At 45.3% G+C, this 15001-nt stretch overlaps 1 protein-coding gene across 1 annotated transcript; it reads left to right on the forward strand.

Moving 5' to 3' along the window:
- Window positions 1–14005: 14005 nt before the first annotated feature.
- LOC105896600 (histone H2B 1/2-like) lies at window positions 14006–14452 on the forward strand. Its single transcript, XM_012823373.3, has one exon. The coding sequence runs from the start codon at window positions 14057–14059 to the stop codon at window positions 14429–14431; it is 375 nt and encodes a 124-aa protein (XP_012678827.1). The 5' UTR covers window positions 14006–14056; the 3' UTR covers window positions 14432–14452.
- Window positions 14453–15001: the final 549 nt, after the last annotated feature.

The following is a 15001-nucleotide window of genomic DNA, read 5'->3' on the forward strand; positions in this document are numbered from 1 at the left end:
CCTTTGTCCAATGTCACAGAACCAGGACATTCCAAAAAGACGCCCCAGTATCCGCCGTCCGCCCTGCAGAGGAGGTCTTTCTTCAGATTGCACCTCCCCCTCTACAGCTGAAAGAGCCGTACACGGCGGCTCAAGATTCTCACTGCAGACTCTGAAAGAAGCCAAACCCTGCTTGAGGGTATAGCAGCAGCAGCAGTATTAGTAATATTAGTAATAGTAGTAGTAGCAGCAGCAGCAGTATTAGTAATATTAGTAGTAGTAGTAGTAGTAATAGTAGTAGTGGTAGTAGTAGCAGCAGCTGACCTCAGCCAATGTACAAACACAAAAAGAATTGTCAAGGTGACATAAAGTTAACTTACCATTCAGAAACATACTGTTGAAGCCTAAATTGTCTAACTTGTTCGGGAGCCTCTTCTTGTTCAGGGTCTCTGTTTCAAAATGGTATGGGTGCACCACTGAGTCAAAGTCTCTAGCAGCCATATTTTTACCAAGATACACACTGAACAGTGGTATTTTGACCAAAGTATTTTACAGACATTTCATTAAGACCCCAAGGTACCATGTCAACTTGTGGGGAAATGGGCATACGATGAGTCCTTTAAGGTATTTAAAGTAAAAGCACTGCTTTGCTCCCTCGGATTGATATATTATTGTATGTGACATAATTAGATTATTGACACTAAAACATCAGTGTGTAAGTAGCATGTCACTGTTGTAGCTGCTGGTGGTGGAGATAGTTTAAACCTGCAATTTAACTCAAATCCTCTGCAAAATTAATATATGTGGCCATCATCGTGTGGACTCAATAGGTTACCGTCTACATTAGCTGGTTTCGTAATATGAACTGTAGCTCATTCAAATTGTTGAGATTGTTCCATGAGGCATTTCATTTTTGGTTCAGTAGAATACATACAAACCTGAAATCGTCACGAAAGGCAAGAACTGGATAAACCAAAACCTTTGATTGTCTTTATATTAATCTGTATTTACGAAGGCGTTAAAAGTGTTTGTTACCAATTAATGTTCTAACATTTTCGCATTCCCATTAAAGATGTGTGTCTGCTATGATGTCGGATTGGCTTGATGTCGGATGTCGGATTGGCACAGATTCTCACAGGGTACCTTATTACCGATTCTACGGGTTATAGAGATCCATGATTTGTTCTATTGCTCACAGAGATGCACATGCCATATGATTTTATTACTTTTATGGATGAGTTTTCCTCAGAAAACAAATATGGGTTGCCACGACGCCCCTGTCACTTCTACGGTTGTCTGTTCGTTAACACACGGAAAGGGGGAAAATAAAAGGTAATTTACGTTTGCTTTAAAGTGCAAGCTTTATATTGCTTTATATTGTTCTGTATATTTGGTATATTTATATATACTCTGTATATTGTATATTTAGTATAGTTAGTATATTTAGTATATTAAGCATACTTATTGTTTTCTACGTTAGTAGATGTTTATTATAAGTTTATAATATGTTTAGTATATGTTCAAAATATTTATGTATTGTTATGTTAGGTTGTTGTGTGGTTTGTTGTCACAAGCATTTCAGTGCCCAGTCTGACTCTGTGTTGTTCTGTGCATCTGACAATACAAGACTTGAAACTTGAAACAGTGGCCTATCAGTGTGACAGAACCTTTTGGCCTTTCGCTACTATTGTGAATGTGTAGATATCTGTTTAATAACTGGTTAACCCTTGCATTTCTGGTTTACTTTCTATGATGATGGTGGCAGAGCCGTTACCTCTTAAGGCCGAAATATGCTTCTATGAATGCTTGACTGCATGGTCAAGCAGTTGCTTTGACGGACTTGTGAACAGTTATAGATCTCCGTCAGGTGATGGGTGTCGCAAAGTAATAATAAAAAAAAAAGTCTGTAGTACAAACTCCGTAGTAGATGGTCGTATTTGTACATAAAAGTTGTTTGTTTGACTTTTTTTTTGCCCTCGATTTTTTTTAAAGTTACCGAGAAATAGACAATGCAATGTAAAAAACCCGTTATTGTAACTGAAAAATACGTCTGAGGGGATTTGCAAGGTGTCTGAACCAGATATCTAATGTACGTTACTACCCACAAGGTAAACAGCGATGGGTTGGACCAATCACAGCCCTGCGGCTTGCGTCGACTGGTCGGATAGTTACAAGATTTGGGAGACGCACGCAAGAAGTGCTCGGAGGGGGTTCGCAACGACGCAATGGGCTCTTGCGTGTCGGCGTAAAAGGCCGACCATAAATCGGTCTTTAGTCACCACATGGTAATGATGATACTATAAGCTAACATGAGCTATTATCAGGGTTAGTATGGGAGAATTAACCCTTCAGTGCGTTACTTACAACTGTCATTACGGCAACAGTCACTCATTATTCAAAACAGGGGTGGATAAAGGTTTTTCTGTAAATGTGGCAGACCTGCCAACCTTGCAGAAAGTTTTTGAGTACCAGGGGAGTTTCAGTTTGGCAGGGGCTTTGCACGCGGCCATTTCCCCACTCACCGCCATATCATCCAGTTATTCAACATAATAAATCAGCTATGAGAAAAACAATCCAATCATATATTCTTGACAAGGAGTGATGAGTTTAACTACAGTGATCATTTTAACTATGATTATTGATATGCTAATCAAGTTTAGCTGATTAAGGATTTTTATAATATATTAAGGAATTATACTAGCATTTACATTGGAAATAACGACCTGTCAAACACATAAAATGTGCAGGCAAATGCATACGCAAAACAACTTTAACAAGTCTAGGCCTTTTCATAGAGATTTTCGTCACATTACGTGAGACAGGAACTGAGAAATTATATATGTTACAACTCTCCCCTTGTTGTAACTGTACCCGGTCTCCCGTACATTGCTACAGTCACCGAAGCGTTTCTGTCCTATGAAATGTGTCGACATGTATTACAATATATATTTTCAGTGCTACTTCGTTCAGGCATAACGCATGCGGGTTAACGTGTCATGGTGACTAGGTGCATGTTCGCGCCAATACCATAATGGCAAAGTAGGATGGATGGACGAGGAGGAGTGTTTGTAGTCGTCAAATAGGTCCTCCTGATGGGAATAACAACTCGTACTACAGAATCAGAATCAGAATCAGAATTCTTTTAATGGCCAAGTATATTTACATATACAGGAAATTATCTTGGTGGTTGGTGCATAGGACATAAAACACATAACATAACAACAAAATAGCAAAAACAAGAATAAAAGACAAATACAGAATATTAGAATACTACAGTGTGGAAAAGTTACATTTCTGGAAACTGAGAGTGTAAAAATGAGTGGAAGAGGCAAGGGAGCGCCAGTCTGCTGGCATGTTATTGTTAACTGTATTGGCGCATGCGCCGTGTATCTTCCATCTCTGTTTTGTACCTGCATGTCTCCGGTGCGTTCGCCCGGTTTGCTCCGTGTACAGTAAAGTACCAACTACATACTTACTCTCGGTTGTGAGTTATTCCTAACTACTGGCGTGGTGGCAGCGCAAGGTCACCGAACCCAACCTCACGTCAACCATTCCCATCATAACTCGGACGCACGAGTCACCAACTGAGAAGGTAGTTGGCTAACTTATCTATCCATCTGCATAATGGCAGCTAACGTTAACCGCGCACCGAAACAGTGGTGCCAACAAGAGACTTTGAATTCTTTTGAAAACTGGAAGCAGAACTTACTTTACACACTGTCTTTGGATCCATTGTTTGCCCCGTTTCTCGTCGAGGGGGCGACGTGGACTAAAAAGAGTAAAAATAACGTTTTCAGAGGATTCAGAGATGACGGCGATAACTTGCCTGCAGCTCGTAGACGGAATGCTCAACAGAAAGTGAGTCATTTGGAACTGATGCTAGGTCAAATTGCCAACTATTGTCCCGTGATCTCACGCAACACTATTGTCAAAAATTCTATATCCATAGACAGTATCTGGCAAGCCATTCGCCTGCATTTTGGGTTTCAGACAACTGGCGCTCAGTTAATTGATTTTGTGGATATACACCTGGAAACTGATGAGCGACCTGAAGATCTATATCAGCGCCTTATGGCCTTCACAGAGGATAGCCTTCTCAAAGCCAATGTATTGACTCACCACAGCGAAGTTGTGTCTGAGGACGAGGAGCTATCCCCCTCCCTCGAGAACTTCATAGTTGTGACATGGTTACGTCTAATACACCCTGAGTTACCCAAACTCATCAAACAGCGCTATGGCACTGAGTTACGCACACGCACACTGGCCTCTATTAAATCAGAGATTTCTCAAGCCCTTGACTCTCTCCCCAACGAAATCCGCTCTGCCGACAATGCTAAAATCATGCGTGCTGCTGCCACTAGCCGGGCATATAGTAGCCCATTGCCACGCAGGCCCTCATATGGTCCCTCTGCTAGAATGCCAATAAGAACTGGCTCCCACGAGAAATCAGGTCCCCTTTGCAAACAAGCAGGACGCCTGAGCAACACACACTTCCTCAGCACATGCAAATACTTACCTGAGCAGGATCGAAAATTCTTGCTTAAGGCTAGGCAAATTGTTTCTGTGCTTGACGGAGACCCTGATGATGACACACTTGTGTGCCATGACTTCCCTGATGAGCCACCTCCTCATGAATTCCCAGAGCCCACACAGCCTCACACTGCTCGCTCTGTTCAAGTCCGTCAATCTCCATACATTGACACTTTCTGCAAACACCACCATGCACGCATCATCCTTGACAGCGGTGCAACGTGCAACATGATTAGACTATCTGCTGCTCGCCGGCTTGATGTCCACATCACCCCCAGCTCCCAGTCAGCCCACCAGGCTGATGGTTCCTCTCCCATGAAGGTGGTTGGCGAGACCCGCCTCACATTCTGTCGCGACTCAAAGTCATTTCAGTTTGATGGCCTGGTAGTGGAGAACTTGGTACTAGCAGGCACCCCCTTTATGTCCACAAATGACATTTCTGTGCAACCTGCTAAAAGACTTGTCACCTTGGGCGATGGGACAGCATTTCCCTATGGCTCTACTGGTAGCCATCATGACATCAATACCGTCTGTCGCACCATTGTATTGCGTGCTCCTCCCACGTCCACCACAGTATGGGCGGGTGAATTTGTAGAGATTTGTCTCCCACCTGATGCCCCATCTGACTCTGCATATGTCATGGATGGATGCACAACGTGTACGCAGGTGTGATGTGGCACAGACCTGGCCTCGCCCTGGGGTCGTATCCAGTGTCGCAGGGAGGATCCGTATCCCTAACCTCTCTAATGAGCCTCACATCCTGAAGCGCCACCAACACTTTTGCCAAGTGGATCTCCTCTCATCCCCTACCACTCCTCACCCAGTACCTGCTCCTTACACCAGCATGCCAATAGTCAGACACCTTTTGTCACCAGCTACTGGACCTAAGCACTCCCAGAGCGTCCAATTGGATCCGGACAACTTGTTCTCTCCTGCCATCAAGCATAGGTTCCGTACATTACTGGACCAACATGATGAGGTATTCAACCCTGCTATCCCTGGTTACAATGGTGCCCTAGGCCCTTTTGAAGCCAAAGTTAACATGGGTCCTGTTGAACCGCCCCAACGCCAGGGCCGCTTACCTCTGTATGGCAGGGACAAACTTACTGAGTTACAACAAAAGTTTGATGAGCTAGAGAATCTCGGGGTCTTCCATCGTCCAGAGGATGTGGATGTGTCGGTGGAGTATCTCAACCCTTCGTTCTTAGTGAGGAAACAGAGTGGCGGGTATCGTCTGGTGACTGCCTTCACGGACGTTGGCCGATATTCCAAACCCCTCTGATGCCTGACGTCGATAGCACCATACGACAAATAGCCCAATGGCGACACCTGATAGCAACTGACCTAACCAATGCCTTCTACCAGATACCACTAGCACACAAATCCATGAAATACTGTGGCGTCGTCACCCCTTTTTGTGGAGTCCGTGTCTATACACGCTCAGCCATGGGCATGCCTGGTTCAGAGACGGCTCTTGAAGAACTCATGTGCCGCGTGCTAGGAGATCTACTTCAAGCAGGTGTCGTGGCAAAGCTTGCTGACGATTTATACTGTGGCGGCAACTCCCCAGAAGAGCTGTTGAAAAACTGGTCTTCGGTTCTACATGCGCTCAGCCGCTGCAATTTACGCCTTTCAGCATCTAAGACTGTCATTAACCCTCGCTCCACGACTGTATTGGGGTGGGTGTGGTCCCAAGGTAAACTTCAGCCTAGTCCCCATCGAGTGTCCACACTAGCTGCTTGTGAGCCTCCGAAAACTGTGGTCCTTCATCGGTGCCGTCAAAGTAATGGCCCGTGTGATTCAACACTGCTCTGCCCTCCTTGCCCCTCTGGACGATGCCATAGCCGGGAAGGCATCACAGGAGAAGATCACATGGACTGACGAACTACACTGCTCCTTCAATAAGGTGAAAGAGTCACTCTCCTCGAGCCGTCCTGTCACTCTGCCGCGTCCAGATGACCAGTTATGGATTGTCTCTGATGGCGCTGTGAGAAGACCTGGCGTAGCCGCTACCCTGTATGTCATGCGCAACAACAAACTTGCTCTTGCTGGCTTCTTCAGCGCCAAATTGCGTAACCACCAGTTGATGTGGCTGCCCTGCGAGGTGGAGGCCCTCGCTATTGCAGCGGCTGTCAAACACTTTGGCCCGTACATCATCCAGTCTTCACACAGAGCATGTGTCCTGACAGACAGCAAGCCATGCGTACAAGCCTATGAGAAGTTGTGCAGGGGTGAGTTCTCTGCGAGTCCCAGAGTGTCTACATTCCTCTCTACGGCAAGCAGATTTCAAGTATCAATCCGACATGTAGCGGGCGCTGCCATTCTCCCGTCTGATTTTGCCAGTCGCAACCCCCCTGACTGTACTGACATGGCATGCCAGGTGTGCATTTTTGTGCAAAACACACAGGCTTCAGTTGTGCGCCTACTGTCTAGTGAGGACATCTGTCTAGTGAGGCTGGTCGCGCAAGACTTCCATTCACGAGCAGAACGGCATGGAGATCTCTGCAGTCTGAGTGTCCGGATTTGCGTCACACCCATGCACATCTTATTCAAGGAACACGGCCATCTAAGAAGCTTACCAACATCAAGGACGTCAAGAGATATCTCAACATAGTATCCATAACCAGTGACGGTGTGCTCATCGTGAGACGTGACGAGCCCCTCTCCGCTTCACGTGAGTGCATTATCGTTCCTAGGCAGGTTTTGGACGGTCTGTTAACTGCTTTGCACTTGCAGCTTAGCCACCCCACAGCGAACCAGCTGAGAAAGATTGTAGGGAGATACTTTTTTGCCCTTGACCTTGACAAGGCTGTCAGCCGTGTCACTGATGGCTGTCATTCGTGTGCGGCCCTCAGACATACACCCCAGGCCATTGTAGAGCAGTCCTCATCCGACCCTCCAGCTGCCGTCGGCATCACCTTTGCCGCTGATGTCATGAAACGTGCACGCCAATTAGTACTGGTAGTACGAGAGTGTGTGACATCCTTTACCGTGGCCATGCTTGTGGAAGATGAGTGTCACCAGACTTTGCGGGATGGACTCATCAGGTTATGTGTGGAACTACGCCCCCTAGATGGCCCCTTTGCCGTGATCCGGACAGATCCGGCCCCTGCCTTTATGGCCCTGGTAGCTGATTCGCTTCTCGTTCAACACAGGATTTCATTAGAGCTAGGGCGAGCCAAGAACCCCAATAAAAACCCTGTCGCAGAAAAGGCCGTGCAGGAGTTGGAGGAGGAACTGCTCAGGCAGCAGCCACGTGGTGGTCCAGTATCAGCGAGGCTCCTAGCCATAGCAACTGCTTGCCTGAACTCCAGAATCCGTTCACGCGGCCTGTCCGCCAGAGAGATGTGGACATAGAGAGACCAGTTCACCTGCACTCAGTTGCCTCTGGCTGATGAGGAGCTTATACGGCTGCAGCATGACAAGCGGGTACAGAATCACCCTTATAGTGAGAAATCTAAAGCTCCTAGGGGGAAGACCCTACTCCCCACTTCAATCGAGGTTGGTGATCTTGTCTACCTTCACGTGGATCGCAACAAATCATGCAGCCGCGACCGATACCTCGTTGTTTCTGTCAAGGGCCTCTGGTGTGGTTTGCGCAAATTTGCAGGTTCACAGCTTAGAGACCTCACCTATCGTGTCAAGACAAGTGACTGCTACAAAGTCCCAGCCACCTGCCCCGATGCCAGCCGTGTCTCCAGCTTCGACGACGCATCAGATGACGACGACATGATGGCTTCAGCTATGCCCCAGGTGGTATTCCCCCAGATACCCCCTCCTCCCGCCATCCCCCCCGAAATAGCATCAGTGCCCACTCCAATGGGTCAACACCCCTACTCCACAGCCGTATCCTGTGAGTTGCAGGAGGCTCCTGAGTCTACACAAGCTGACCCTGACGTTGCGCCCCCCTCACCAAGGCGTTCCACCAGGCAGCGTCGCCAGCCCTCTCGTCTGAGTGACTATGTCATGGACTTGTGATGGACTCTTTGCGTATCCCTTTTCATGAACCTTACTTCACTGCTCCTTGTATGTGTAATGCCATACTGTTCTCATTCTCATGTGTATAGCTGGTGTAGGTTTAACACAGCTCGTTTTGAGTCCTGCCCATATAACATTTAGCTAGTTTGCCTGTATGGGTGGTCATTTTCAATAATTGTGTGTTACAGTTTGAGTTATTGTGTTCTGTAATGTAGTGATCTGTTGACATGCTCTCTCACACAGGTAAGCGGTGGGAAGAAGAAAGGTGGTCACGCCAGTCTGCTGGCATGTTATTGTTAACTGTATTGGCGCATGCGCCGTGTGTCTTCCATCTCTGTTTTGTACCTGCATGTCTCCGGTGCGTTCGCCCGGTTTGCTCCGTGTACAGTAAAGTACCAACTACATACTTACTCTCGGTTGTGAGTTATTCCTAACTACTGGCGGAGGTAAAGGACTCGGAAAGGGGGGCGCAAAGCGTCATCGTAAGGTTCTTCGTGATAACATCCAGGGTATCACAAAGCCCGCTATCAGGCGTCTTGCTCGTCGTGGTGGTGTGAAGCGTATCTCTGGCCTCATCTATGAGGAGACCCGCGGTGTGCTGAAGGTGTTCCTGGAAAACGTTATCCGTGATGCCGTCACCTACACCGAGCACGCCAAGAGGAAGACCGTCACTGCAATGGATGTCGTCTATGCTCTGAAACGCCAGGGTCGTACTCTGTACGGTTTTGGAGGTTAAGAATCAATCATCCCCTTCTGAAACTAAAATCAACGGCTCTTTTAAGAGCCACCCAAATACTTACGTAAAACATGATTCCAAGTATGTTTCTATTGAAAATTAATTGTTTATTACAGATTGGTAGTGTTAAATGACTAATACTAATACTGAAAATATTAGATAATGTACAACATACCGCGCAACAGCCATTATAAATGCGTAATGCTTTCTTTTAGTGAACCATCTCGTTTTAGGTTTTCATTTAAATGTACTTTCACTGATAACAGCCATGCTTACCATTAAACAGTAAAACTATATCTATATTAAGAATCAGTCCCCTTCTGAAACAAACCAAAGGCTCCTTTAAGAGCCACCCAAATATTTGTATAAAAGATTATTCCAATTTGGAAAGTTACTTACAAGTTGGTGGTAGAAGTTGTCCACCTTGCCTGACTAATTCAATTTGGATAAATTATCAAACACTGAAATCAAATAATACATAATGCACAATACAACACGACGAACAGCCTTGAATGTCTGATTGTAATGAAATGTTACCAGTATTTAGATTTCCTCGCTATAAAACAACTCGTTATGAATCAGCAATTTCCCCGCATTTTTAATGGTATTCATGTTCTTTGATGTGTTGCTGTAGGATGGCCGGCCTCGTGGCAATGTAAAATGAACTGGAGGCAGTGTCTCAGGCGTTGATTAGAAAATGGCAACTGTTTATTGTCCAGTGGTAGCCGGCAAAACACGCCAGAATGGAGAAAACAAAACGCAAAGAAACAAAAACTCCAAACAATAATACTCAATAACTCCAAACAATAATGCTCAATAACTCCAAACAATAATATTCAATAACTAAATCCAAGAACTAATTCAGCGGCAAACTCGTAAAGTTACTCTCCAAAATCGTGAGTCAAACTTCACCCTGCCGCTCTCCAATCTAACAATTTACCTGTCACGTCAAAAGGGGTGGGAAGTTGTTTCCCCTCTCACTCATTGCTCTCAAGATCTGTTCTGCGCGGGTTTTTTATTACCCCGGCCTAAACCAATACACACATCATAATAATCAATCATCATTCGCACTTCACATAGTCAAACTAAATATAACTCCATAGCTTATCTAGAGCAATACCCACAGGTTTTCTCACAGACAATAATTGAATATATTTTCTTTATACCCTAACTAATTACCAATGATCAGACACCATCACAACCCCTTTTATCACACCCACTTGGCATGTCCCGTGTGACGTTCCGTACCCACAGTTCAAAGGTCTCTCCCGACTTTCACTCGGGTGGTTCCCCCGTCCTGCAGACCGACGTCTACACGCCACCGTACAGCTGCGTACACCGCCTGCCACGCCATGACTGGCAGGCTCTTTAGTCACAGTATGTATGATGTGTACATCCTTACGGATGCCGTCCTGCTCGCGGAGAAATCCGCTAGTGGTGTTTCTGTGAGTTCTGTGTGAATAAACGGTGTGCTCGTACCGCGCAGTGTCCAGTGTGTTTATTTGTACCTTGGAATGGATTACCGGTGTGGTAACAGGCAGCCGCACCGTTACATTTCCCCCCTCCTCTACAGACGACGGCTGTCGTCCCAGGGAAGAACACAGCCCTTCGTGTCTAGCCGAACAGACTGGAACACTTCCGCCAATCTGGCCTTGAAGTTGATGGAGATTAGGATGTCTCGTCTTCCATCACGGGTCCAGGGACTGCACCACTTTATCCGATCTTTGATGTTGTTGCTCTAGTTCCTGTAGCCGTGTCATCAGCGTCGTCAACTCTCCCACTGCCCCTTCTGCTGGGTTTGTGGATGCCGAGGCCTCACCTTCATCCACTGGCTTTGAGCTGGTGCCCACCTGCTCCTCTGGCTGTGGACGGGCATCGCCGTCTTTAGTTGTCTTGCGTCTCGGTCGCATCTTCGACACTGCCCCCGGTTGAGGCTCCCGTTACTTCTGACACCAAATGTAGGATGGCCGGCCTGTAGCCAGGATGGCCTCGCGGCGATGTAGAATGAAATGGAGGCAGTGTCTCGGATGTTTTGTGGCAATGGCAAATGTTTATTATCCTTTCACAGAAGTACGGTGGCCGAGAGGTGCAAACCAACATTACAAAATCTGAAACACTTTTACAAAGCTTGAGACAAATTTACATTTTGGAAAAAAAATTTACATATCATAAAACAAAATTACATTACTATAAAATAGGGTGATATTTGAATGAGTAAACCCAAAATAACTGTATTACTGGTAAATGAAATAGGTGACAATCGCCACAGGTCTGTCCGGTTAGAACAAGAACGGATGTCAAGTCCCAATGATGATTGATTTATTTCCACACACACACTCGAGACTTGAATTGAATGATAATGAACTGTGAATATGATTATCCGTGTAAAGGACTCATATCCACACTTGACTCCTTGAATGACCGTGATTGAACCGTGAATGACAGTGAACTGACTGATAGAATCCGTGGTTTCTATGGAAATATATAACAAATATATACAAATATTAACAATCAAATACGACAAGAATGAAACAGTATATACACTATGAATATTACGGCTATGATTAACTACGGATATGTTCCTTTCACACCGTGCCGCGTAACGGTGAACATTCCATTTATCCCGTAATAACAGTTACTGATTGAAGTGACAGTAACAAGTGAAAGACAAATTATACAGATGACACATATCACAAACACTCACATTCTCAATGACGCACGGCAAGAATGAAAGTGAATGTCTCTGATCGTGATATTGTCCGATGTGCTCCTTGATGATGACTTCTCCAACTCCGCTCGACTTGACCCACAACATGGCCATGAGGAGGGTCGGCCTTATATAGTGGAGAGATGACGGGGGGCCTTGAAACTGTCTTGAAACTGTTGAAGTGGCCAAATGGTCAGTGAAATTCCACTGTGCACGAGCCCCACGGAACTCTGGGATCAACTGATAGGCTGACCTCTGCCTGGACCCCAGGTCCCGTGAATGGCCTGCACAGTGGGGTGCCCCAGCTGGGTGCAACTGGTGGCCTTTTTAACAATTACCATAACACATTTACAAGTCCTGAAACAAATTTACATTTCAGAAAACAAATTAACAAGACGCAAAACACTTTTACAAGTCCCGAAACAAATTTACAAATGACATTAACCGGAAAGGGAATGTACCAACTCCATGATTGACGTGGAAGTGATCATAGACATATATAGGTATATGTCGCTACACAATGGTAGTCCTTTGGAGGATAGTAGTCCCTCACATTGCGCATGTGTCATATTGCGACACTGTCGACAGCGAAGCCGCGCATGCGTCACAACGACAGATCCGTTTTCAATCATGGAGAAAAGGTAATACTTGGGGACTTGTAAATGTGTTATGGTAATGTAATTTTGTTTTATGATATGTAAAAATGTTTTCCAAAATGTAAATTTGTCTCAAGCTTTGTAAAAGTGTTTCAGATTTTGTAATGGTTTGCACCTCTCGTCCACCGTACAGAAGGCCAAACACGCCAGAATGGAGAAAAATCGAAAAGAAAACAAAAACTCCAAACCATAATTCTCAATAACTAAATAAACCCTAAACAATTCAGCTCCAAAATAAACTACTAAGTTAAGTAAACAATTCACCTTCGTCGTCTACAGGGGTGGGAAGTTGTTCCCCTCAGACTCTCCCTTTTCTAAGACATGTTCTGCGCCGGTCTCTTATTACCCCGGCCTAAACCATTGCACATCGCAAATCAATCAATAAAAATAACAATCTTCCGATTCTACAATAAATACTTTTGCCTATAATGATACCCACAGGTTCACCCACAGACAATCATTATATCGAATTAATACAAAGCACTTCAAATAACCCACTAACTTGGCGTGGGCACGTCTGACGTTCCATGCTGAACAGTTCAAAGATCCTTTCCCGACTTCCGATCGAGTCGTTTCCTCCGCCCTGAATTTGGAACTCACTATGAAACCGCACGGCAAGTAGGCTACTCCCGCCACTGTACATCCTTGTTCAACGTTTGTATGCGTTGAATGGAAGGCCATTCAGTCCCGGAATGTTCGGTGTGGATGCGGTGCTGATCGCGGTGAAATATGTGGTTAGTGTTTGTGTGCAAATAAAACATGTGTTTGTAATCCGCGCTGTCCAGTGTGTGTTTCAGCCAAGGGATGCATTTCCATATTGGTAACGGGCAGCCGCACCGTTACATTTGCATTACGGGGATGAACTGCGTCAATCGCACAGTAGGAGTGTTTTTAGATAAAAGCGTTTAATTGCAAATCTATTAAGCTCATTCTTGCCGTCTGTATATGATATGTATAGTTTTACGATCATGCTTATGTGCGTACTACAATGCGTATTGCTTTCTTTTAGTGAGCCCTCTCATTTTAGGGTTTCATTTAAATTGACTTTCACTGATAACATAGTCATGCTTATCATTAAGCAGCAAAACAAAAGTTCAAAGAACAGGGGCCCCCTACGTAAGCATAAACGCAAAAACGTTTTATTTTTTTACTCATCTGTTTGGTATAGTATAAGCAATACAGGACATCTCCTAAGGGAACTGTAACTCCTAACACGAAGGCACGCGCACATGAAAAATCATGTATGTCTAAAGAAGGGGAAGTGCGGGCTAAACTATCTTTCTGTAGGCAGAGCCGGCTTATTAGACGGACCCGCCCCTGCGCATTGAAGTAACCAACCATCGCCTGGAATTTCGGTTGTGGCTGGCCTAGGTGACGTATTAGCATAGGGCGCTATATATATATTGAGGTGGCACGTCACCATGCAGTACCGCAGTTCTTTTTGAGTCCTTATAGAGATAAGATTGAATCATGCCTGAGCCAGCAAAGCCCGCCCCGAAGAAGGGTTCCAAGAAAGCCGTGACAAAGACCACCGCTAAAGGAGGTAAGAAGCGCAGAAAGACCAGGAAGGAAAGCTATGCCATCTACGTGTACAAGGTCCTGAAGCAGGTCCATCCTGACACCGGCATCTCTTCCAAGGCGATGGGCATCATGAACTCTTTCGTGAATGACATATTTGAGCGTATCGCTGGAGAGTCTTCCCGTTTGGCTCACTACAACAAGCGCTCCACCATCACCTCCAGGGAGATCCAGACTGCAGTACGTCTGCTTCTGCCCGGTGAGCTTGCCAAGCACGCCGTATCTGAGGGAACCAAGGCCGTCACCAAGTATACCAGCTCCAAGTAAAGCGTTCCATCGCGCATTATAACCCAAAGGCTCTTTTAAGAGCCATCCACATTGTCTTTGAAAAGCAGTTTCAACAATATCAAAATTACCATGATTTTTTTTTCAGTATATTCGACAGAGTGTTACGCTTATATAGTTTCGGAAAATGAAGTAGCAGACTTCTATATGAAATATGTTTGCAATATCTGAAGGATTTATCAAGGCTGAGGGTTACAAGGTGTCAGCAACAGTCTACCTAGTGCGACAATTGAAACGGCAGCCTTCAATGTGAGACATACATAAGATGCGATACACACGGCTAAATCAGATTGAGTTATTAATTGCGTGCTACAAAAATAAGTGTGTATGGTGCAGATAATTTAGCATCTGTCAGTCCGAGGAGAACCAGTGTCGGCCTGAAGTCCAGGACAGTAAACCCAATGTCTTTCAATCGTGCCCGCACAACATCAGCTATAATATAATTGTCGTAGGGTCTATAACAATGAAACGCAAAAAGCAACCGCAAAGCTTTTCGATATCATTAGGGTGTTACAGAATATTTCGCAGTGTCTAAAACAATGTAACCGTTTA

The sequence above is a fragment of the Clupea harengus genome, chromosome 24, assembly GCF_900700415.2.
Source record: "Clupea harengus chromosome 24, Ch_v2.0.2, whole genome shotgun sequence".
Classification (NCBI taxonomy): domain Eukaryota; kingdom Metazoa; phylum Chordata; class Actinopteri; order Clupeiformes; family Clupeidae; genus Clupea; species Clupea harengus.